The sequence below is a fragment of the Delphinus delphis genome, chromosome 2 (genome assembly GCF_949987515.2).
Source record: "Delphinus delphis chromosome 2, mDelDel1.2, whole genome shotgun sequence".
Taxonomy (NCBI): Eukaryota; Metazoa; Chordata; class Mammalia; order Artiodactyla; family Delphinidae; genus Delphinus; species Delphinus delphis.
This window is the reverse complement of record NC_082684.1, coordinates 104,807,754-104,830,887: the sequence shown is the minus strand read 5'-3', so window position 1 is coordinate 104,830,887 and position 23,134 is coordinate 104,807,754. Positions and strand designations below refer to the sequence as shown.

The following is a 23,134-nucleotide window of genomic DNA, read 5'->3' as shown; positions in this document are numbered from 1 at the left end:
CGAGGTCACAAAATGGCATGAGACCAGTGAGGCAGGATGCCCAAAGGTGCTGGCTAGAGACCACCTCTCCTACCAGGGCCCAGCTTTGCACTTGGTGGACTGATGTTTTCTCTTAAAAGATTGTTGTGCATTTGCTATATGTCATACACTGTGATGCATTCTCATGTTTGTCATTAAATCTCCCATCCTAGAAGACAAATATTATTTTTCTCTTTGTTTAAAGAGAAACAGAGCTCAGGGAGACAATGTGACTTTTCAGTGGTCGCAGAGTCGCTACAAAATAGCAATCAAACTCGGGTCTTCTGATTTCAAATCTGGTTCTCCTTACATTATAGGACAGTTCCTAGAATCAGTTGCAACTGTTGTCTACTTTTTACCAGACCTTAGCCCCCCTACCCCAAACGTGCGCATAGTGAAAGCAACACATTTATTATTATTTATGTGTAGGCTGCTGTGTGACACCAGGAAGCATGTAGTAGTAGGTAATGTTGCATTTTTACCAGTCTTGCCATCTAGCCACAGTTGCCCCTCTCTTCCTTCATACTGCCCCCCCCTCAGGTTTGTCCCTCTCCTGCCATAGGTCTTCTGCTATAGTTTGAACAAGCCCTGCCAGCCCTCACATGGAGAGCAGTGAGAGGCCGAAGAGCAGTGGCTGGATGAAACAAGTATTTGGTGTGCACGTGTTAGCCCTTGGGGATTGAGTGATGAACAAGACAGATACTGTCCTGCCTTCATGGAATTAGGTGTTACAAAGGTCATTTCAAAATTAAAGAGGGTAAGTACCATGAAGTAGAGGAGGAGGTTTTTAGAAACAGTGTTCGGTGGGAGAAACCTCACCGGAGTGCCACTGACTACTGGGAAAACAGGAGAGGAGAAGGCTGCTGAGCACGGCACGTGGCTACCCTGGTTCTCTTTGTGGGTGGCCTCCTGCCTTCTTACGCCTGTTCTTGGCTGACTAATGAAATGTCATAAGTGCTGGGGCGCCTGGAGCCACTAACACTTATGTATCACTTCCCTCCTTCTCCCCCAAGCTCTGTAGGCCTTGGGGACTCAGATACTTTGCATATACACAGATAGACCAATACAGTTTGACAACCTGAGAGACCTTTGAGTTCATTTAGTCTGAGCCGTCATTTTACAGCCAGAACTGACTAACCTAGCATCACACAGGTGGCAGCACACAGGATCCAAGTCAGGTGAAATGAATGCCCCCACAACAGTCTGGCAGATAAACAACATGAACCATAAATGATGAGCTGGGTGCATGGTGCTTGAATGCCAAGTTCAGGCAGCTGAGGCGTGAGTGGCTGGGAGAGGGGTAGGTACAGAAAAGAGACAGTAAGCTGGGCATCCGAAGGGTCTAATAGAAAGTGACGCGCTTTGGCATTGAAATGCCATTGTGTATCTTTAGACATCCAGGCTTTTCCAAAGAAAAACAGGGATGCACAAATAGGTGAAGCTGACAACTGAACGTGTACAGATGCTGAGAAATGTCCACGTTGAAAAATGACAGTTTTGAATTTTCATAGTCTAATAGAATTCCAATCTTCCTTGGGGAAACTGTTATCCTTATATCTGGAGTCATCTTGTTGTGTAGAAATTCATACTTATGCCTAAAGATTAAACGTTGATATAACAAAGCTTCAGAAATTCTGTAGATGGGCTGTTTACAGAACATTTTCAATTTTCAAATACTCCTATAATTATATCATTTTCTTTTATTAAACGACTATCAAAGTAACAGGCCATTTCTCAAACTATGTATCTCTTTTCTAAAACGTGTCCTAAGAAACTTATATTTCAAAACTCTGTTTTTGAGCAGCCACTTAACTGCAGAAACTTAACATACAGTATCATAAACTCATAATGCATCAAAATTTGTATAGAAATACGTTTAAAAATGTGGGTTTCAAGGTTGAGATGTGTAAATCCCTTGTAATAAAGACATTTGAAACAGGAAACCTCATGATCTTTCATGTAATAAATTGGGGCTTTTGGTATAATCTGTGCACAAGTACCCTGAGCCATCCCTTTCCTAAACTTTCAAACTAAGGGGGGCACCTGGGGGCCTGTCACCACTCAGTATTGTATAGCACCAGCACCCTCTCATGAAGGGAGGGTACTTCTTTGTGCTTTGAAAATGGCTGAAACCAAAGGCGGCCACAGGAATTTCCTAGCTCTGCCCCCTATGGATGTTTGAGGTTCTGTGTGCCAGCATGCTGGTCCACATGGCTGGGGTGAACGCTTAGAATATGATCCAGATGTGTCGGAACAAACCAGCCTCTTTCCATCCCAGTTCATCTTGTTTTTTTCTTAACTGAGCAGTCAACAGAAACTGAATGAGCCCTTCCCTCTACTTTCCCTCTCACCACCAATAGAGTCTAAGACTATGAACCAAAAAACACGAGTCCTCCACTGTTAAGAGACACACACAAATACCACCACCCACCCCCCCTTCCCCGGACATCTTTCCAAGGTGGGACTACAAACTTCTGCTCTAGCACGGGGCGTTTCGCCCTTCCTTTTTCACTCTGTCTTGTGTTCCCACCCTTCTGTCTTTTAGCCTCACCTCTCCCACTCCACACAGACTCCTCCTCATCCTGTATGCGCCTTCAGTTGTTCCCTGCCCCTTGTTCTTAACCGACTAGGAGAGGAGACTGATTTTTTTAGTCTTACTTCAGGCAGAATATCCAAAAACAGTATGTGGCTCAGTGAACGGGATTTCTTTCATTCCTCAAGCTGGGTCTGAGGTTTAGCAGAGCTGATTTTAGTCTTAATATCTTACAGGAGGAGAGTTGCTCTTCTCACCTTTGCTTAGGCATGACAACATTTAACTAACCACGATGGAGGCTCCTGGGCACAAAACATTGGATGAAACATTAATAGGATTCAGCAAGTCGAGGATCAGAGGCCCCATAGTACCCATGGTACTGGGAAACTGGTGTAGTAAAAATTTTTGCAGTTTTTGAGATGGAGAGTGGTTGCACCCATGGCCTTCTAAGTCCAAAATGTCTACTGGCCTGGGCCTCATGGATTTTCCCAGCTTTATGGAACTACTCCAGTAGAGGATAGAATGCTTAGCGACAGAAGCAAACCGGAATTAACCATAACCATTAAGCCTCTGCCCACATCTACTAAAAAAGATGGAATTGGGGCTTCAAATCAAACTATTCATTTAGTAACAATGAAGTTGAACATAAATGCAAAACCAATCACTTAGTGGTGAAGAATGCTGTCTTTGGAGCCAGACTGCCTGGGTTTGAATCCAAGCTCTGAATCCATGCTGGTTGGATTATTGAACTGCTGTGGGGCATAGCTTTCTTATCTTTAAAATGGGATAATACAATTGTGGGAAGTAAACCAGATAGTATGTGTAAGAGTGTAGAACAGTGCTTAGCGTAGAATAAGTACTCCATGAATTTTAGCTATTTTATTGGAAGTACCCAGAGCTGCTTTCTCTTTACATCTGGACTTTAGGGAAGGGGGCTGGAAATGAGTCCTGAAATATCTTAGCATATTTTAGAAAACATAACGTGGGCCTTAGTTACTACTAGTGGAAACCTCTCGCTCTGTTCTTTTCAAAGCACCTTTTAATCTTGGGTATCCAGATTTCACCTTACCTTGATGATGCAAATGTGTGCCTCATGCACCAGGAGAGGCGGTTTGCTCCCAGGTCTTCCTGTTTAGGGACATCTTCAAAGGCCACACCCACCGTGTAATCCAAACACTCGTCCACCTCCACCTCCCAGTAATGGCGCCCTCGGACTGGAATTAGGTTTCCCATGACAGCAACACACCTGGTTTTAGAAAGTAGAAGCATCTGTGATTTGGGGTGACCCAAGCCTGGCTGTGCAGGTGAGTGACACCAGCTGCTGGGGTCAGTCAGTAGGTGGTCTAGAAGCATGGAGGCAGGTGTTTGAACACCCACTTGTAAAGCAGCACGGCCCTAACTATCAAAGCTCACTTGACTGATGCTGAAGATTAGAAGAGGATTATTATACTGCTGGTTATAGGTGAGGAGGAGACAAGCCAATAGAAAAGGTTCTGTTTGCTTTTTACAGTGATTGGACTTTTATAGTAACAAAAAGGTTTGGTTCACTTGTTCATGAAGAAAGATTCTTGGATTGAGGACTTCCCTGGTGGTCCAGAGGTTAAGACTCTGCGCTTCCACTGCAGGGGGTGTGGGTTCGGTACCTGACTGGAGAACTAAGATTCCACATGCCACAAGGCGTGGCAAAAAAAAACAAAAAAGAAAGGGACTGAAACCTAACAGAACACAGCACGGTCGATGGAACCGTATGCTTGAGGTTCACGAGCTGGCCAGCACTTGCTTCTGGTCTCCTTGTTCCCCATCTGCCTCTCCCCCTCCCTCCCCAGTTCACACTTCTTTTTTTTTTTTTTTTTTTTTTTTTGCTGTACGCGGGCCTCTCACTGTTGTGGCCTCTCCCATTACAGAGCACAGGCTCCGGACGCGCAGGCTCAGTGGCCATGGCTCACGGGCCTAGCCGCTCCGTGGCATGTGGGATCTTCCCGGACCGGGACACGAACCCGTGTCTCCTGCATTAGCAGGCGGATTCCTAACCACTGTGCCAGTAGGGAGGCCCAGGGACTATCTTTGTCTCTTTACCCCCAGCACACAGCACATTGTTTCATGGGTCAACAGACGTACTGGTAACAGGATATTAACATGGGACTGTAACTCAGCTTGGCTGGAACCCCAAAAGCCAAGACCGGAACAGTAGGTGGTAAGTACTCCCATATTACAATATGAGGTGCTGGACCACCTACACAGGACTTTCAAAAGACATGGCCAAAAACTGGTTTTGCAACTTTTAGTGCAACACCAAAGGGTTGAAGCTGAAGATGCTTGAGGCTGTGTCTACCCAGAGAGCTGTCTTATAATCCACACAAAGAGTGAAGTAGCAGTGGCCTGGTCAAAGGTGTGTGTTTTCAGAGGACCACATATGAAGGAGACCCACCATAGAAATGCTGTAGATTAGAGGCTGCCCAACTCATGAATTATTGAAAAAAAGCCAATAAGCTCTTTAAGATTTGATCAGTTGCATTCTGTTTTTTTAACGCAGGTAAGGACTTTATTGCTTCTTAATCCTCTCTGTGCCCCCCAACCCTGGGTTGAGTGGACAGAGGCAGGAAAGGGTAAAGTTGTGTTCCACTGTACTGTGTGCTGTTCTGCTGTCACACGCTAACACTTACATATAGTAGGTATGTAACACACATGCAGTAAGAAGGCCAGCAGGGAGCGAGTGTCAGAGGAAGTGTCGGCTGCAGGACAGTCCAGGACCCAGGCAGGGAGGCTGGATGCAGTTTTCCATCGGTGGCCCCTCTGGCCCCCCTAAGAGAGTCCTTTCCTTCCTTTTAAGATCCTCCTGACTCTAAGACCAACCCACTGAGAATTCTTTTAATCCTGATTACCAGGAAGCTAAGAGCTGTGTTTAATGTTTAATCTTGGAAACAGAAATTAGCCCTTGAAGTTAAGCTGTGTTCTTTTTTTTTTCATCTATCGCTGTGATTTTTCTATTTCAGTAGGGCATATTTGCCCGTTTTTTTTTTTAGATTTTTTTTTTTGACGTGGACCATTTTTAGAGTCTATATTGAATTTGTTACAATATTTTTTCTGTTTTCTTTATTTCTTTTGGTTTTGTTTTGGTCACGAGGCATGTGGGATCTTAGCTCCCCAATCAGGGATCGAACACGCACCCCCTGCATTGTAAAGTGAAGTCTTAACCACTGGACCGCCAGGGAAGTCCCTTGCCCCCTATTTTAAGTTTTCTTTAAGCATTTGGAAAGAAATGAGTTACAAATACATCATTTTGATCTTGAGTACTAAGCTCTGGAGATAGCGCAGATCCAGACAGACAAGGCGCATCTTTGATGGACGGCCCTCTCTCAGGTCGTGCACTAGCACGACCACCATTCCCTCCACCAGCTTTGGGCTGGTTTTTCACCAGGGCTTTTGTTAGATAGTATCACAGTGTGGGAGAGAGAGCTCTGGGCCAAGCACTGGGGGACCTGGGTCCTTGCTGCTCTCTCACGGCCTGACGGTGTGACCCTCCAGCCCTGGGAGCCCAGGACTCCACCTCAGAGGTCACAACACGTCTCCTCTGCTGGCACCAGCCAGACCCCCTACTCCCCTCTCCCCAGCCTCCGCTCCCCACCATCCCCTCCCCCTCACTCATTTCTTGGAGTGAGCCTGAAGCCCCCTTCAAGGCTGCATGTGTCATAATCCAACTTTACCCGAATAACAGCATGTATTAGGCTGGTTCACAGACTGTTCAGGTGGGTGAGGGGCTGATACAGTACCTAGTAAAGCGGGTGTCGCTGGGGAGTGGCTCCCTGGCGGAGGCTTTCCTCTCACTTCGTACCACTGTAAGCCCATCTTCAGAAACGGTCAGCCAGGGATGGCAGGTGTGCTCGTTCAGGCGAAAGTAGCTGCCTGCGAGGGGAGGAAGCACACAGACACACACCCCCCCCAACAGCCAGTCACTCCTCTGCTTTCTCCACTTTGCGCTCCGTGCGGGCCGAGGCTTCACCACGCATGGCCGACTCAGCTTCCTGCACGATACACGTGAGCCCGGACTTTGCGTGGTAGTGACCCTCATGCTAATAATGGTGGCGGTTAACATGTGTTGGGGGTTACTGTGAGTCTAGTACTGAGCTAAGCAGTAACTCTTATCTCATTCACTCCTTATGAGTACCCAGGGGTTAGTATTTCCATCTTGTAGAGAAGAAAACTGAGGTGCAGGGTGGTTGAGAAGTCAGCTGGCAGATGACAGAACTCAAATTCGAACCCCAAGCCCCTCTGATTCCAGTGGCTGCGCCCTTAAATAGGAGGCTGTAAATACTTGCTGGTGAACAGGAATTTCTAACCTACTTGCCAAGAGGAATAGCAATTGAGGAAATTCTTAACGATCAATTTGACAAAGGTTAGCAGAATTCCACATTCAACTTTCAATTAGGGCAGCTGGGGAGAAGGAAGGAGATTGTAACCCTCTCCAAGTCATGGTTAAAACAAAGCACATCAAAAAAAAAAAGGTACCGAATGGGTTTAATAAGAAATTAGTTTTTTTTTTAATCCTTTGTTTAGGGACATAGTAACTCATTCTCCATCATTGTCTCTTAGTCAAGCTCCTCAGTTCCCATTCTGTCATGTTCATTGCTTCAAATTCTACTTCAGGCCTCGCCATCAAGCTGTTCACTTTTTTTTTTTCTTTTTTGGCTGCGTTGGGTCTTGGTTGCTGTGCACGGGCTTTCTCTAGTTGCAACAAGCGGGGGCTACTCTTCATTGTGGTGCGCGGGCTTCTCATTGCGGTGGCTTGTCTTGTTACAGAGCACAGGGTCTAGGCGCGCGGGCTTCAGTAGTTGTGGCTCATCGGCTCTAGAGCGCATGTTCAGTAGTTGTGGTGCACGGGCTTAGTTGCTCCGTGGCATGTGGGATCTTCCCAGATCAGGGATCGAACCTGTGTCCCCTGCATTGGCGGGCAGATTCTTAACCACTGCACCACCAGGGAAGCCCCAAGCTGTCCACATTTATTTCCACAATTCGATGCTCCTGGAAATTTCATTTGCTATCTGAGCGGACGGACCAGGGGGAGGCAGGTTCCCACCTTGCAGCTGACAGGCATGGCCCTTACTGCCTGCTCTCTAGGCCCAAACAAGGATCGTTTTTTTTTGTTTTTTTTTTTCTGGTACACGGGCCTCTTACTGCTGTGGCCTCTCCCGTTGCGGAGCACAGGCTCTGGATGCGCAGGCTCAGCGGCCATGGCTCGCGGGCCCAGCCACTCCGCGGCATGTGGGATCTTCCCGGACCGGGGCATGAACCCATGTCCCCTGCATCGGCAGGCAGACTCTCAACCACTGCGCCACCAGGGAAGCCCAAGGATCGTTTTTTGAACGAATAGATATGTCTTTTGCCGATTCATGTTTATTCAAGTTTTTTGTAAGTACACTCTTAACAAATTATTTGAACAAAGGAATTCAGAGACAATAATAACCAAGGGCTGACTGTACCTTTTGCTCTGTTCTCTTTTATCGAAACAGCCAGAGTTTGACATTTCAAAACACCAAGTCAGCACAAGAAAGTAGAAATGCCAATCAACCAAAGGAAAGTTCCATCACAATATAAAAGAAAAACCTGAGTCCCAATCCCAGCCCTAACCCCTACCGCCTTCGGCAGCCACGTAACTTGTTTTTCGCATTTCTGTGGAAGGAACATAAGTGGGGACTAATCGCATACCTTTCCTCCTGGTATTGGAAATGAGGACAAAATGACCCTACATCCCTCAGTGAAAGATCCCAGCCAAAGGAACGATGTCCCCTGAGCCCTGGGCCCAGGCTCCCTCCTTCTGCTTCTCACCTGCCTGTCACCCAGTCTGCAGCTGGCCTGAGCTGGGCTTGCTCTGTGAGGTGTGGGAAGAGCCACCTGGCTTTAGCATACCTTAGCAAAGCTTAGAACCCAGAGCCGTGGCAGTGCTGGGATAGCAGGAGATGCATGGAATGTTTCTAGTGATATCTCTGCTGACTCAGGACTTGAACATGAGATGTGACGATTCCATGACGTGCTGATGGCAAGTGCGGGCAGGGGGTGGGAGCTTGGCGTGGATGTGGGCACCCACTAAGGCATCCAGAGCTACGTTGGGCCTGTGGGTAAGGAGATGTTTGGGCCGATAGCAGGGAGATAATCCATGGCCCATGGCTCTTCCTGGGAATTTCATAAAGACCATGTCCCAGGGGTGGTGTTCAGCCTGTGTGAAATGTGCTTTCTGGGCCACCCAGGTCCAGTGTGACAAGCCTCTAGTCCACCTGAAGGTCATGGAGAAAAACCCTGAGTTCTAATGCTTGCTCAGCCACCCCATTGCTGTATGACTTGGGCCTTCGGTCTCCCCTTCTGTAAAATGGGACCCCAGGGCTTTGATCACCCCTGAGCCCCTTCCCAGCCTGATTTGCCATGTGTTCATATCAGTGAACATTTATCGATTTAACAATGAAGTCATAGCAGCCCTGGGTCTGCTACAAGGGGGTCACTTTGGGCCCAGAGAGTACGCGGCGGGGGTCACAGACCTGTGGTGTGGACTGTAGCAGGCTCGCTCCTTGCGCTGGGGCCCCCCACGTTGAGGGCTCGCACGTAGATGGTGTAGCTCTGCCGGGGCTGTAGCTGCACCAGGCACTCGCAGGTGGGAATGCCCACAACAGACCTGGGCAAGGAGGCAGCTGAAGTCACCCTGGGGCCGGGGCAGCCAGGCCCAAGCACCAGGCCTCCCTTTCAAAGCAGGGATTTTTAATTCCCCCCGCCACCACCCCTGTTCTCTGCCCTCCAGCAGCGGTGCAGGCAGGAGTGTTGACCCCCTCAATGCTCCCTCCCACTCAGGTCCACTTTCCTCATTTCTTTGTATTCCTTCTGTCTGTGGCTCTCTCCCCTCCAAGCTCCCCACCCCGTGTCCCAGGCACCTTGTCTAGCGCTGCATGGCAGGGGCATGCATGCAGTTGAATCCAATGTGTCTCAGTCTGTCTGGTAGGGCCACAACCTCTCTGAGGGCAGGGGTCAAGTACCACTTACATAAGCACAGCGCTGGGCCCCTAGCAGGCTCTCAGTCTGCGTTTATGAACAAATGATCTGGCTAGAGCTGAAAGGCCCACAGAAGCCCACTGCTATTAACCTCTTTGAGGGCAGCTACCTACTGGGAATAATCCAATTTATGTAAGTGGTACAATACAGGATTACAAGCCCATGGTTGCCACTGTCTGTACTCCTGCAGCTGCCAACCCCATTTCAGTTCAGTAGGAAAGAGAAGCCTTCAGGGTGATGCCCATTTACAGATACAACACCCACACCTGGCGAGGCCGGGATGTCCAGGTCACTCTGAGGCTACAGCTCTGGGCAGAGGGGCACTTTTACATATTCATTCCATAAGTATTTTTTATTTTATTTATTTATTTGGTTACTCTGGGTCTTAGTTGCGGCAGGCGGGCTCCTTAGTTGCAACTCACTGGCTCCTTAGTTGCGGCTCAAGGTCTCCTTAGTTGTGGCATGCAAACTCTGAATTGCAGCATGCAAGTGGGATCTAGTTCCCTGACCAGGGGTCGAACCCTGGCCCCTGCATTGGGAGTGCAGAGTCTTAACCACTGCGCCACGAGGGAAGTCCCTTCATTCAATAAGTATTAACTAAACACCTTAGGTTTCAGAGACTGTATAGGGAGGCCTTAGGGAAAATTAATGTAGTCTCTGCCCTCATAGAACTTACAGTCTAGAAGAGAGGCATTTCTCAAGCCATCACTGGAAGAAACATAAGATGGTAACCATGACAAGTTGACAGTGTACTATAGAAGGTATAGTAGGGGAGAGGTGACTTTTGAGCTGAACTCTGAAGAATGACGAGGAGGTAATTGGATAAAAAGAGAGTAGAAGAGTCTCCTACATAGAAGAAGCATGTGCAAAGGTCCTGTGGCAGGAAGAAGCATGGAAAGTAGGAGGAACTAAAATATGACCAATGTGGTTGGGGCCAGAGAGGGAGGGAGAGCTGGTGTGGTTAACCTGGAGAGACAGGAAGGGGCCAGAGCCTGTGAAGGAATTTTGTCTTTTCTCCAGAGCAACAGGATGCCATGATTAGGTTTATACTAGGAGAGTCAGCACCATCCCAGATCACCTAGGTCACTGACCAGCCTTCTGATGACCCCAATCATAATGGGCTGGTCCCAGGTATCAGGTGCCCTTAAAGTATCAGCACAAGTTGCAAAGGAAATCCAAACCATTCAGGTGGCCAGACCACTGGACTCACTGCCCTGCTTCTGAGGATCCCCAGAAGTAGATCAGCAGCCAAGGTCAGCAGCCCTGATGTTCTTGTGGACATATGGATTCTACCTGGGGCAAATGGGTGGGTGGGATAGATGGCCACGGCCCAAACCCTGGATTTAGCATGGAAGAATCTGTTGACACCAAACCCCTCTCTTCCATTTCTCCAGAGCTGGGTAGGTACACAACAGGGCAGCCCCTGGGACTTGGTGGCTGGTACCGGGCTGCCTGGTTCATTCCCCTTCCACAAGCTTCTGCACTGCCTGGTTGTAACCCAGAGGTACATCCATGTTTCCTCCACTGTACACAGCTGTAGATTCGTAGGATCTGCAGGCCATTGTGGTCACTGAGTACAGCCTTCGTTTATCTGTGAACCCCTCCAGATCTCTGCCAACCAAAGGGGAATGTGAGCCTCCAGGCAGCCTTCTACCATGGACATGATGTTCTTTGTACATTGAAATCTAATCTCTTTTACTTCTGCCTCTCACAGTCCTCTCTACTTCTTAAATTCCAGCCAGGTGGGTCTCTTGGTTCCTCCAGTACAGGAAGCTCACGCCTGCCCAGGGGCCAGGTGCTGCCTCCATCCACTGTCTCAGGCCTCAACCCTTCCCACGCATCAGGTCTCAGTTCAGACGTCTACTCTTCCAAAGTAAGCCCCCACCTCCACCGCATTCCCTATTTCATTGAGTTTCTTTTCCCTTCATAGCACTGTGTATTTTAAGCATTTGTTTTCTTGGTTTTGGTTTATTTCCCCCCACTCGACTGTTAGCTCTGGAAGGGTGGGGAATTTGTCTGTCTGGTTCACCAACGCCCAGGCACCACCTATGCGCTCAATACTTGTTGAATGAATGATGGTAAACCTTGGCTGTGCTAAGAAAGCAAACCTGAGGTTTACCATTTATTCACTCATCCATCATTCACCTTCAATGGTAGCATTCCAGCTATTTCTCACAGAATTAAGGTTCCTGTGTGTCACAAATTCTGACCTTCTCTCCAGACTCCACACATTTCCTAAGCTGTGTCTCTGTGTCAAGGCCTCTCGTGCCCAGCCAACGCCCCTCATGACTCACTCAGTTACGCCCGAGGCTCCCGGCACTTCTGCCTGGGTCAACTCCACCGTGTATGAGTCCACAGGATTCAGGTTCCCAGACTCCCAGCAGATCAGCGCAGCCTCTTCACAGCTCCTTATCTCTTTGCTTTTCATAATGGGGGGACAAGGCGCTAAATGCAGGGGAAAGGGAGAGATGAACAAACCTGTTCACATCCAGCCCTGTGGTCCAGAGCATGGGCAGACATTGCAAGCACTCTCTTCCTACAAGAGATTCAGTGCAATAGAAAGCTATAGACTGAACATTTGTGTCCCCATCCAAATTCATATGTTGAAACCTATTCCCCAATGTGATGGTATCTGGAGTCTTTGAGAAGTGATTAGGTCATGAGGGTCAAAGGGGTTTGTTATACAAGAAAACCCAATGAGCTCCCTTGCCCCTCTCTGCCATGCGAGGACACAGCAAAAAAGACAGTTGACTCTGAACCAGGAAGGGTCCTCACCAGACACTGAATCTGCTGGCACCTTGATCTTGGACTTCCCAGCCTCCAGACCCATGAGAAATAAATTTCTGTTGTTTATGAGCCACCCAATCTGTAGGATTCTGTTATAACAGCCCAAATGGACTGAGACACCAGGGAATCCCTTTCAGATGTTCCTGGAATGGAGGATGGTTGCAAGGTTCAAATGGTACTGTGTCCAAGAGCAGTACTTTTTGATATTTTGAGACCAACTGTGAGAAAATGTCCCTGCCAAATCAGGCATATAAATTTGGTGTATTAAATGAAAGAAAAAAATGCAAAGGTATTCCTGCCCTTCCAAGTGAAATCAAGAGCCCTGCCACGTCAAGGAAGCTGTGACTCTTGTGTCCCCTTCAGTGAAGGTCCTGCTACAGAAACAAATGGCCTCCTTACCTGTCATGTACACTGCACACTCACTGGCGGGGCTGAGGCCAGCCCTGTTCTGAGCTGTGACCAAAAATTCATACTGGGTATTTGGCACAAGGTTTGTCACTGAGCAATATGTTTCTTTGACCGTCATCGTAAACTCTGGGGAAAAAATAAAGACAAGTATTCAACCTTAAAATAGGCCAACTGGCTCCAAGTTCATTGCGCTGTAATCTATTTCCCCTGTAATGGATACAGAACTGGCCACCAATTCCTCCCATCTGTGTATGCATGCCCCTCGGCAGCGTGACTCGGCTGATCCTTCCATTGAGAGGTCTGGTCTTTCCCACTATGCCTTGAAGCTGGGCTTAACCATGTGACTTGCTTTGGCCAATGGGACTATAGCAAACATGGTACAAACAGAGATTTGGGAGGTGCTGGTGCACAGAGGCCTTGTCTTCTTCCTGCCAGGAATGCTTCCACTTCCATGGGAACAACCTTCAGCCAGCCTCCTGGAGGATGAGATCACATGGACAGAGGCCTCAGCCGTTGCAGCTGAGGCCCTAGACATATAAGCAAGGCCATCCTAGCCCATCCAGCCCTACCAAGCTGACCCAGACCAGAAGAACTGTCCAGCCAATTCAGAGAATTATAATAAATCATAAATGCCATTTTATTTTATTTTTAAATTTTATTTATTTATTTTGGCTGCGCCAGGTCTTAGCTGCAGCACACAGGATCTTCACTGTGGCACACGGGCTTCTTAGTTGTGGCATGCAAACTCTTGGATAAATGTCATTTTAAAAATTGAAGTACCTTTGATTTACAATGTTAGTTTCAGGTGTACAACATAATGATTCAATACTTTTATAGATCATACTCCAGTTAAAGTTATTATAAAATGTTGGATATATTCCCTGTGCTGTACAATATAGCCTTGTAGCTTATTTATTTTATACATAGTAGTTTGTACCTCTGAATTTCCTACCCCTGTTCTGCCCCTCCCAACAAATGAATGAATGTAAATATTTGTCATTTTTAGCCAATGTGTTGTGTACATGTGTGTGTTTGGGGGTGTTGTTACACAGCAAAAGCTAACTGATACACGTCCAAACATCCCCAGACTCTTGAAAGGCAGTAATAAGTCATTAATCCACTCTCTGATATCAGTTCCTTTATAACAAAGTGATCCATTAAAGATCTTTATTGATCCCCAGGACAAAGCCCCAACACAATGGCCTCTTCTGCAGAGGGTACCAACAGGGTTGATTTGTGGCAAAAACTGACTGATCGATCAGATCTGACTTTTTGGTCCACAATCTCCCTTTTCAAATCTCCCCTTCCCTCGCCCCCCCCCCCCCCCCCGCCGCAACGCCCTCTTTAGTCCTTATTCTGACCACCCTCACTCTCCCTCATCATTGCTTAAACTTACTTTTCTCAAGGATTCCCCTTCCTTCCAAATCCCTGGGCAGATAAACCATCCTCCCCTTCGGCACATAGAACCCTCCACCTGCACGACCCGGTACAAGGAGAAGAGCTCTGGGCAGGGAGCCTGCGGACTTGATTCTCATCCTGGTTCTGCCGTAACTCACGGTGTCCCCACAGACAGCTCATTTCTCTAGGTCCCAGATTCCTCATCCATAAAATGGAGATCTCTAAATCCCTTTCCAGCAATCTCACTCTGACCCCATGCACACAGAACAGGCCCTCCCAGGCTGGCCCTAATCCCTGATTCCTTCAGATGCTCAGCTGGGGCTCCTCTGCTCTCTCTCTTTTTTTTTTTTTTTTTTTTTGGCTGCACCATGCGGCTTGTGGGATCTTAGTTCCCTGACCAGGGATCGAACCCATGCCCCCCTGTGTTGGGAGCATGGAGTCTTAACCACTGGACCGCCAGGGAAGTCCCCTCCTCTGCTCTCTTGACTCTCCCTTCTCAATAGGAGACTGGCTTATCTATTATGAGGGGTAGGCAGGTATCTCAGCCCTAACCCCAGGCCTGCCAGCTCCATTTCCCTGGGAAGAGAATGGGCCAAGAGCTGCCCACAGTGGAGGCTGGGGGCCATTCGCAGCAGCTGGCTCCATCTGGGAATGTGGATCAGATCAGGAGCAGCCCTCCCAGGCTGCAGAACCCCCCTCAGCCCCCATGGGGGTCTGCAGACTAACCCTCCAGATTCTCCCAACACAGGGTTGCTCTGAGGAGAGCCCAGCCCGCGCTCACATGCCAGGACCTGCTAGAACCCAGCCAATCCAGCTGGGCCTCTTCAAGGAGGGGTGTCCCCACCCCTCTTGCACACAGTGCAGCCAGAGACTTATCCCAAGGACAACTCTGACCCGACGGCGGTAGATACAGTCCATATACCTTAGCCTGCCTTGTGATCCTCCCCAGTCAGGCCCCAACTTGCCTTCCTATTTCTTTCTGCCATGCTCACCTGCCTGCATCCCATCCTCTGTGTAGTTCCCAGATCATGCCAGCTCCAAGGAGCCAGGTGTGCAGGTTCATCCCATCTCTACCTTCCCAACCTCCAGGAAGGCAGGGCCCTGGCCTCTGAGAGGCCTTAACTGTTCTGGAGCATGGTTCTGTTCCTGACAGAGCCTCACCTGCTCGGTCCTTCCCAGGTGAGCTGTCCTGCACTGGCCAGTAGGATAGCTGATAGCTCTCCACGGTGTCATCGGAGTATAAGCTCCAGCACACTCGGACTGAGGAACCTGTGGCTGAGTTGGGGGCCTGTGGGTTTATCACTGGAGCAGAAGGAGCTAGAAAAGGAAAACAGAGAAAAACAAAACAAAGGAGGAGCCTTAAGTAGAGGTATGAATTGGGAATGGCCCCTTTTACAGGACAACCAATCCCTCAATGCATCCTTGGGCTTTGGAGATGGAAGAGGCAGCCCAGAGTGGACAGGGATGGGAAGGCCAAACCCCCCAACCGTGAGCCTGAAGCAACCGGTATGTCCGTTCCTGCTTTGACCAATCCACACAAGCTAGAGGAGGTGGGGTTGGTGACAGCAATTCAGGCTGGGGTATGGTTTGTAAGTCCTGACCTAAGGATGGGTCCTCTGACCCTTCCACGCCATCCAAAGAGGCAGGACAGCCAGGACCACAGCACTACTGCCCTCAGCCCTGGAGTGAACAGAGGAGTGAAAGAAGCCTTAACAGGGATGCCTTGCTTTTTCTGGGGGACCCATCCAACAACTGTCTCCTTCATTATGATGAGAGAAGATTGGGTTTGGCCAAATTGTGCCTTTCAGAACCAACTCCTTTAGAGTCCATCTACTGAGTTAATTATTTTCTTCTCTGTAGGTTAATATTTCTGCCTCCCCCAGCCCCACACAGGCTCACCCACAAGCAAGAAACACTCCTTGTTTTTCTTCCATAATTCTCCAATGGCAGCACCTCCCTCCATCCCAAGCTTTCAAGAACATCCTTATTTTCAAATTCTGAAACTGTTCAGTCCAGGTAAAACTTAAAGGAATGAACTCAGCCTTTCCTTGCTGGTTAGGGGCTGGAGGACCCTAACATGACAAAGGTGAGAAGAGAAAGAACATGTATCCCCACGTGATGGAGTTCAGGATGCACAGAAGATGCCTTCTATACCCTGCAGAGAACAGCCCCATCAGGGGATGCAGTAAGAAGAGGGATGGCTCCAGATGGAAGCAGGAGGGTGATGGTCTGCATGGGACCTAGACACAGGAGGATGAGGAAAAATCTCCATGTTTCTCAAGTGCTGACTTGGACGATAGTGCCTTTCCTTCCAAAAGACTGGGCCTGATTACTTGGGCAACACCATCCCTAGACCATCCAAAGGACGTCATAGCTCAGTGAAATCTCCCCTTGACCCAGTAAGTCTAAGAATGGCCTCCAAGATTTATAATTAAGGACATTCATTGCAGTATGGTTTATAATGGTGAAAAACCTAGAAACGTCTCGGCATCCAACAGTTGAGGATTAAGTAAACAGATTAAGATATATAGCCATCAGAGTGATGTTGTAGAAGAATTTATCTGTGCGAGAAAATATTCGTCACAATTGTTTTGCTAAAAAAAGAAAGCAGATTACAAAACAATTCCATTTTTATTTTTTAAAAATCTGTATAAAGGAAAAACAAAAATGATATACAAAACATTGTTCAGAATGGTGCTGGGTGTTGGTGAGAAAGGAAAGGTGAGCAATCAGTAAAAGCTAAATTGTAGTATCATTCTTAAAAATAAGTTATCACAATAAGATTTTTAAGAGCTACCTGGCACCATGTGACATGCTGTACATACATTACCTTATTTATTTCCTACCATGTCCCCATGAGTCATGATTATGTCCATTTTACAGACAAGGAAACCAAGGCTCAGAGAGGTTAGGTAAGTTGTCCAGGGTCACACAGCTAGGAAGTAGCAGGGCTGGGATTCTCACCAGCTCCATAGGATTCCAAAGCCCATCTCTTAACCCTATGCTAAAAACAGCCACCTGGGAGGAACATAAATACAACAGTCGAGGAAATAAAATTTGGGGTACTTGCTTGGAGTAAATTAGAGTTTCTGGGGCCAGATGTTGGCACCCTGGAGAGTGAGGGTGGGTATTTACCCCAGGAAGGTCAGCCTCTGTTTTCACCCTTACAAGTCATAAAGACAAAACCATGAAGCTTATGCAGCTGGTGGGGGGAAAATGCCTGTTTCTAAACCTTTATGATTTTTTTTTAGCCATCAAAGTTTCTAACTCAAAGCTCAGGGAAACTGGTGTGAAGTATGCACACAAGTGAGATATGCACCTGGGATGGTGTTAATGGCGCCCATAAGCTCCTCCACATCAGAGAAGTCCAAGGTCTGGTCTTCAAATTCAGGCTGCGCCGAGATTTCCACATCTGTTTTTGTTTTCAGGAATTTTCCAAGTCTGTGAGTATAAAAAGACACACTAACGAGAATGGAGGGGCATTCTCCTCGGGGGTCACTAGTGATAAGCAACGAGGGCCTCTTGGATGAACTTTTATTTCCTTATTTTAACATGCTGCGGGCTGCCTGCTGGCATCCGCTTCAGTGACTGACCAACGAGGTCACCCATGGGGATGGGCAGGTTGGTTTACACCTTTGAGGAGAGGAGAAGGGGTGGGGTCATGTCAGAGGGTAGGGGGCGGGAGGATGTCCACCTATGAGCCCCAGATCCACACCATCTGGAAGATCCTCCGATGCTGACCTGGGAGTTCCCACCCCACATCACCCCAGGCCCCAAAGACATACAGCCCCTCTGGGGCTCCCTCTCCACGTGGTCAAGTGCCCTCAAGTCAATGACCATGGACCGGGGCTCTGGGTCTCCTGCGCATGCTCCTGGCCGTCACAGGGTTTGTAAGTAGCAGAGGCACAATTTGTAACCATGTCTGTCTTTTGCCAAAACTCATGCTCTTAACCCTTATATTATTAAGCTTCAGTGTTCGTGTTGCTTTACAGACATTGTCTGATTTTATTCCCATAAAGCTATCCCTGTTTGTAGGTAAGGAAGGTGGGTCCTAGACTGGTTGGACTTGCCCAAGGTCATGGGGGTAGCAGGATCTAAACTCCAGTCTGACTCTATAACGTGCATGCTTTCCGCAGCACACGGTCTGGGCCCTGGCCCAGCTGGGGGATGCTGGGGATGATCTCTGTTCCTCCTGCTGAAAGGAGGGGCTCAGAGAGGAAATCTGACCCTGGGCTTGCAGGCTAGGCCTCATCATATGCTCCCTTCCAGCTCTGAGATTCTAAGATTTGGTACTAGAGGGTCCTTGTGATCCCATACTGTCCTTCCAAAGCCAGTGCTATTTACTCGTAGGGGCAGACACAAAAGCTGAAACTGGGAGCATATAACCAAGTGGAACTGATATCTAGTTGGATATCTAGAGGTAAAAGGAACAGAAAAAGAAAATACATGTCAGAACAAAAGTATTACCTGTCAGCCATAGCCACAGCATCCTAAAAAGGAGAAAGAGAAAAAATATTGAATTGAATTTGGAAATAAATTTCTTTTTCAAACTATATAATAATATAAACATGTTAAAACTTGGAAATGAGTAAAAGAGAAAAATCAGCCATGTCCCAAGCCCTAAGAAAAATGACTCTTATAACACCTGTATAGTTTCTTCCCATTAACATTATGTGAGCACTTTCCAGGTTACAGATGGTCTTCTGGATCATCAATTTGAAAGACTGTGTAACAGTTCATTGAATAGAAACTCCATCGTTCACTCTACTGTTGGACATTTTGGTTGTTTCCAATTTCTCACCATCATAAATAACAGAGAAAACGTCTTCATATATATCACTTTCTCCACATTCTGGATTATGTCACTAAGCTACAGTGATATTGAGGAACCATTGGTTCAAAAGGTCTGAGTAGTACTGAGGGCTCTGATGGTGTCTGCCCACCTGCTGTCCAGCTTGGGTCACGGCTCCCTGGCTACCCCAAGCACGGCAGGAAGGAGGCACTGTTGGGCTTGGAGGGACCCCTGTGGCATGGCCAATGTAAAGGCTGTATTTGGTAACTAGGAAGCTCTGGAGGCTGAGGGCCCCTCCCTCACATACTGGACCCCACTGCTGCCCCATATTCCTGTGGGACCTTGTAAAGAAAGGAGACCCCAGCTCTGAGCTTGAAATTCCCACAGTCTGGCTACATGGGGACTTGGGGTCAAACTGAAGTGGATTTCAAGGGTATCAAGAGATGGATTTTTTTTTTTTTTTTTTTTGCATGTCTGAGCTTATGAAGTGAGATGTATAATGGCTGCACTTGTAACTGGGAAACAGGAGGTGCCTTTTTAGCCTGGAGATCTTTCTCCCCAGACCTCCAGGAGGCTGTCTGAGATGGCCAGAAAAGTTTCAGAGCACTGTTTTTTGTTTGTTTTGTTTTTGTTTGTTTTAATTTTTGGCTGCGGCATGTGGGATCTTAGTTTCCCAACCAGGGATCGAACCCGTGCCCCCTGCATTGGGAGGCGGAGTCTTAACCACTGGACTGCCGGGGAAGTCCCCTCAGAGCACTGTTTTTGCCCCATTTCACGATGAGGGCACAGATCTCTGGGTAACCAGGACAGAGGAACAAAGACTCTGGTGTTAGCCAAGCAATGGTGGAGGGAAGGGTCAGGGGTGCATGAGCCTGCTTAGCCACTCATGGCGAAGCTATGCAGAGAGACGAAGGATGTATCATCATGGTGATACATCCAGTGGAATCAAATGGATGCTGACCGTGAAAGTTAGTTCCAACATCTCCAGGCAGAGAGGGGACAATCTAACCTACTCTAATCATAATTGTCATTGCAGTTCATTATTTCACTTCATTACTGACCTTAATGAAATCAACTTTCTCTTCATGACACATCTCCTCTATTGTTTCCATCAGTTCTTTGCAGGTTTCAAGATTTTCTCCACAGCTGACCAGCTGTCCATACAAGGCTTCCAGCTTCTCTTTCTTTTTCTCCCCTAGAGCTTGTATTTTTTCTTCGTATTTTTGAGCAAGTGTTTCCAAGATCTCATTGTAATGTGACTCAAAGTTTTTTTCTTGTCTTCCAAAATTCTCCTGCAAGATATAGTTGATCTCAGCCATCATTTCACTGCATGTATGTTGACTACAGAGTTATTTGGGGCATGAAAATGTATCTATCCAGAGATGTTTTAGTCCCTCCCTGTTGTCTTAACATCGCTTGTCAGGGTGCTGAGGTGGACAAAAGGGTAGCTAGGACCAGGAGTCTCCAGCTAGAACCCCAGCAATAATCTTAACAAGAATTACTGCTTTCTCTGCTGGCTGCATTTTGCAGTCCTCTTCCCCATACCCCAGCCACTTCTGTTTTAGCCACCTCCCATCACCATGACAACCGACCAGGAAGATTGCCAGTGATGAGTCAGCCTGCCACTGGAACTTTGGACCTTAACATGGAGATGTCTGCCTTGGGAGAATCCCACGTATCTTTCCCTCCTGAGCTCTCAACATCTCGTAACACTCACCTCCACTCCCTGATGCTTGGACTATACAAACGTCAGGATCACCCAGATTCTCATATCAACTAAGAAAAAGGTGCAGGGGAAGGGGAACAAGCCGGGTGGTGCTGCCTAATAGATGAGAAAAGGCAGGAAGGCAGAGAGAGGGTTGTGCCAGTACTCAATCCTGGAACGCGGTGGGTAAGAAACATTAATTAAAGCATATCAAACCCTGGTCCCCGTAAAGTAGATTGGAAGCCCAGGAGAGCTCTGCGGGTTCTGATTTATACCATCCTTATTAGATAACAGAGACATTTCCAAAGAAGAGGCTCTTATCAATCATTCAGGGAGTATTTACTGAGCACCTACTGTGTACACATTCTAAGACTTGCTCAGAATGGTGGAAGAGAGGGAAAAGCAGTAGGTGACCCCCACCAGTGTTGAGTGTAAAAGGAAGAGCTTAGAGTCCTCACTGAGGGTGAAGCTGCTCTGATCTGAGAGTGAGCTGGCAGTACAGAGGGTAGGGAGTTCTGTCCTGGCTGTTGTATACTTGCCCTCCTACCACCCACCACCCTATGCTTAGATGTGGAAGGGCTTCTTGTCCCTTCTCTGTGCCTTCCATAGAGAATTAGTGGAATAGCTGCCCTCCCTTTTAAGACTGGGGGTGGGGAGGAAAGTCTAGCTTCACGGGAAGGGGGCCCAGGGCTTAGTTCATTCCTATGAGTTGCTCCTGTTGATACAATCTGAGGCTGCATTAATAGAAGGAGAGCATCCACATGAAGAGAGGGGACACAGGAAGTCCTCTGGTCCTTATGTCTGGGCTACCTCATCTGGATGGCTAGGTTGCATGCTGGTATCACAGCAGTGGACTTCACACCTACTAGGCACACCCAGGGGACCGTGACATGTTTGGTGACAGGCACAGAAACTTATTGATCTTGTGAGAAATAGGTAACAGCCAAGGAACACTTATCAATGACAGGATGGGTGTCTTGCAATGCCTTATCAGGCTGGCCCATGAAAGAGTCCCACCTTGTAGTAGGACCGGAGCTATAAAGACACCGAAGACCCAGCCCATGAGAGCTAATAGTTCAGTAGGGAATGCTGCCAGGTAATCATTTCCACAGCTGCATGCCCACTGTGCTACGGGAGGGCAGAAAGAGGGGTGAGGGAAGAGGAGCAGTACTGACACCATATGTTCCAAGAGAACAGATTCCTTAACTCATACCAGACACAGCTGATGGAAGCAATGTGTATCTGACTGGGTCATCAAGCGTGCTCTTACCTCCACCGTGATGAAAACCTCCTCCAAGTGACTTGCAAAATTTTCCATCTCAATAATCTGCTTTTCCAATTTGTACATGTTTTTGTGAATTTCATCCTATCAAACAAAGGATCCCAAGAAGACATTAATGCTATGTTTTCTCTCTCTCTCTCTTTTGGAGAAGGCATTTTAGATTTATTCCCTGCCTACATACTTGAGATTCAAATGCAATATCCAGAGAAAGGAGGACTAGGGCGATCTATTTACCTTGGCACTTTCCAGTGCTTTACCGAGCGGGGTCACCTCATGCTCCTTGTGCTCAACAAGAACCTTCCCCGACGCTCTTACTGGAGTTTTGCAAGTGACACAGAAGACATCGGCAGCTTCTTCCTCGTCCTCCTCCTCTGGGATAACGTAGCACTCATACTCCTCACTGGCGTGGCCGTGGGTGTACCGATAGGCTTCCCGCAAGTCCCGGCAGTGGCCTGCCGAGCCCCATGCCCCGAAGCCCAGGTCCTCAGCCTTCGCAGCCTCGCCACTAAGCCTCCAATCTCTCTGCTCCCTCAGTGGCTCTCTCCCCATAATCATATAAGGAGCATACTCTGAAACCTCTATTCTGGACCTGCTTTTGTCAATAAACTCATCCCCTAATTCGTGATCATCTTCAAGTCCATATAGATGGACAAGTTCATCCACTTCCTCTCCAAGGTCTCTCTGAGCCTTCCCTTGCATGGGCTGTCTTGGCTCATTGGTCATTTCGGCTTGAACTACTTCTCTTCTCATCTGAGTGTCTTCTTCTGGGAAGATCTGCAGTCTGTCTTCAGAGTCATACAGATCCATGTGACGAAAGTGGAAGTCCTTGGAAGCAGCGGGCCTGCCCAGCCCTGGTGCTTCTCCCGCCTCCCCCTCCATTGTAGCTCTGGGCAGCACTTCTGCACAAGCAGGATTCTTCCTGGACAGTTCTTAGTGGATACACTGGATCCTAGAACACAAAACCCCATTTATGAGAAGGTCGTTGCAGTAGATGGTCATTAGATTGGGCTCAACTTATTCACAATTTAAAACAAAAAAATCATCTGAGCAGCTCAGTTGTAGTTTCACTTTAAACAATCTGTAAAGAAAGGTTTGCTTTCTACAGGAGGATGGGTTTCCTAAGCTTAAAAGAGACAGGAGAAATTATGAAAAAAAAATGAACACATAAATTGATTTGAC

At 47.7% G+C, this 23,134-nt stretch overlaps 1 protein-coding gene and 1 long non-coding RNA gene across 4 annotated transcripts in view; one reads left to right on the top strand and one right to left on the bottom strand.

Moving 5' to 3' along the window:
* LOC132420699 (uncharacterized) overlaps positions 1-17,715 on the top strand; it is a 24,999-nt gene extending 7,284 nt beyond the window's left edge. Inside the window, exons 3-5 of one of the 3 annotated variants that reach the window (XR_009518415.1) lie at positions 11,322-11,456; positions 15,575-15,682; positions 16,037-17,715. This is a non-coding gene — a long non-coding RNA (uncharacterized lncRNA). Of the gene's footprint in view, positions 1-11,321; positions 11,457-13,213; positions 13,752-15,574; positions 15,683-16,036 lie in introns of those variants that run through there. The other 2 variants (XR_009518414.1, XR_009518413.1) reach the window with 2 other exon arrangements.
* Positions 42-23,134, bottom strand: FSD2 (fibronectin type III and SPRY domain containing 2). Its single transcript, XM_060005360.1, has 11 exons — positions 22,190-23,134; positions 21,944-22,039; positions 20,030-20,260; positions 18,644-18,666; positions 17,496-17,617; positions 15,338-15,493; positions 11,878-12,028; positions 9,079-9,212; positions 6,322-6,454; positions 3,621-3,797; positions 42-1,613 (listed from the first exon to the last, which is right to left on the bottom strand). The coding sequence occupies exons 1-11, from the start codon at positions 22,832-22,834 to the stop codon at positions 1,361-1,363; spliced, it is 2,121 nt and encodes a 706-aa protein (XP_059861343.1). The 5' UTR covers positions 22,835-23,134; the 3' UTR covers positions 42-1,360.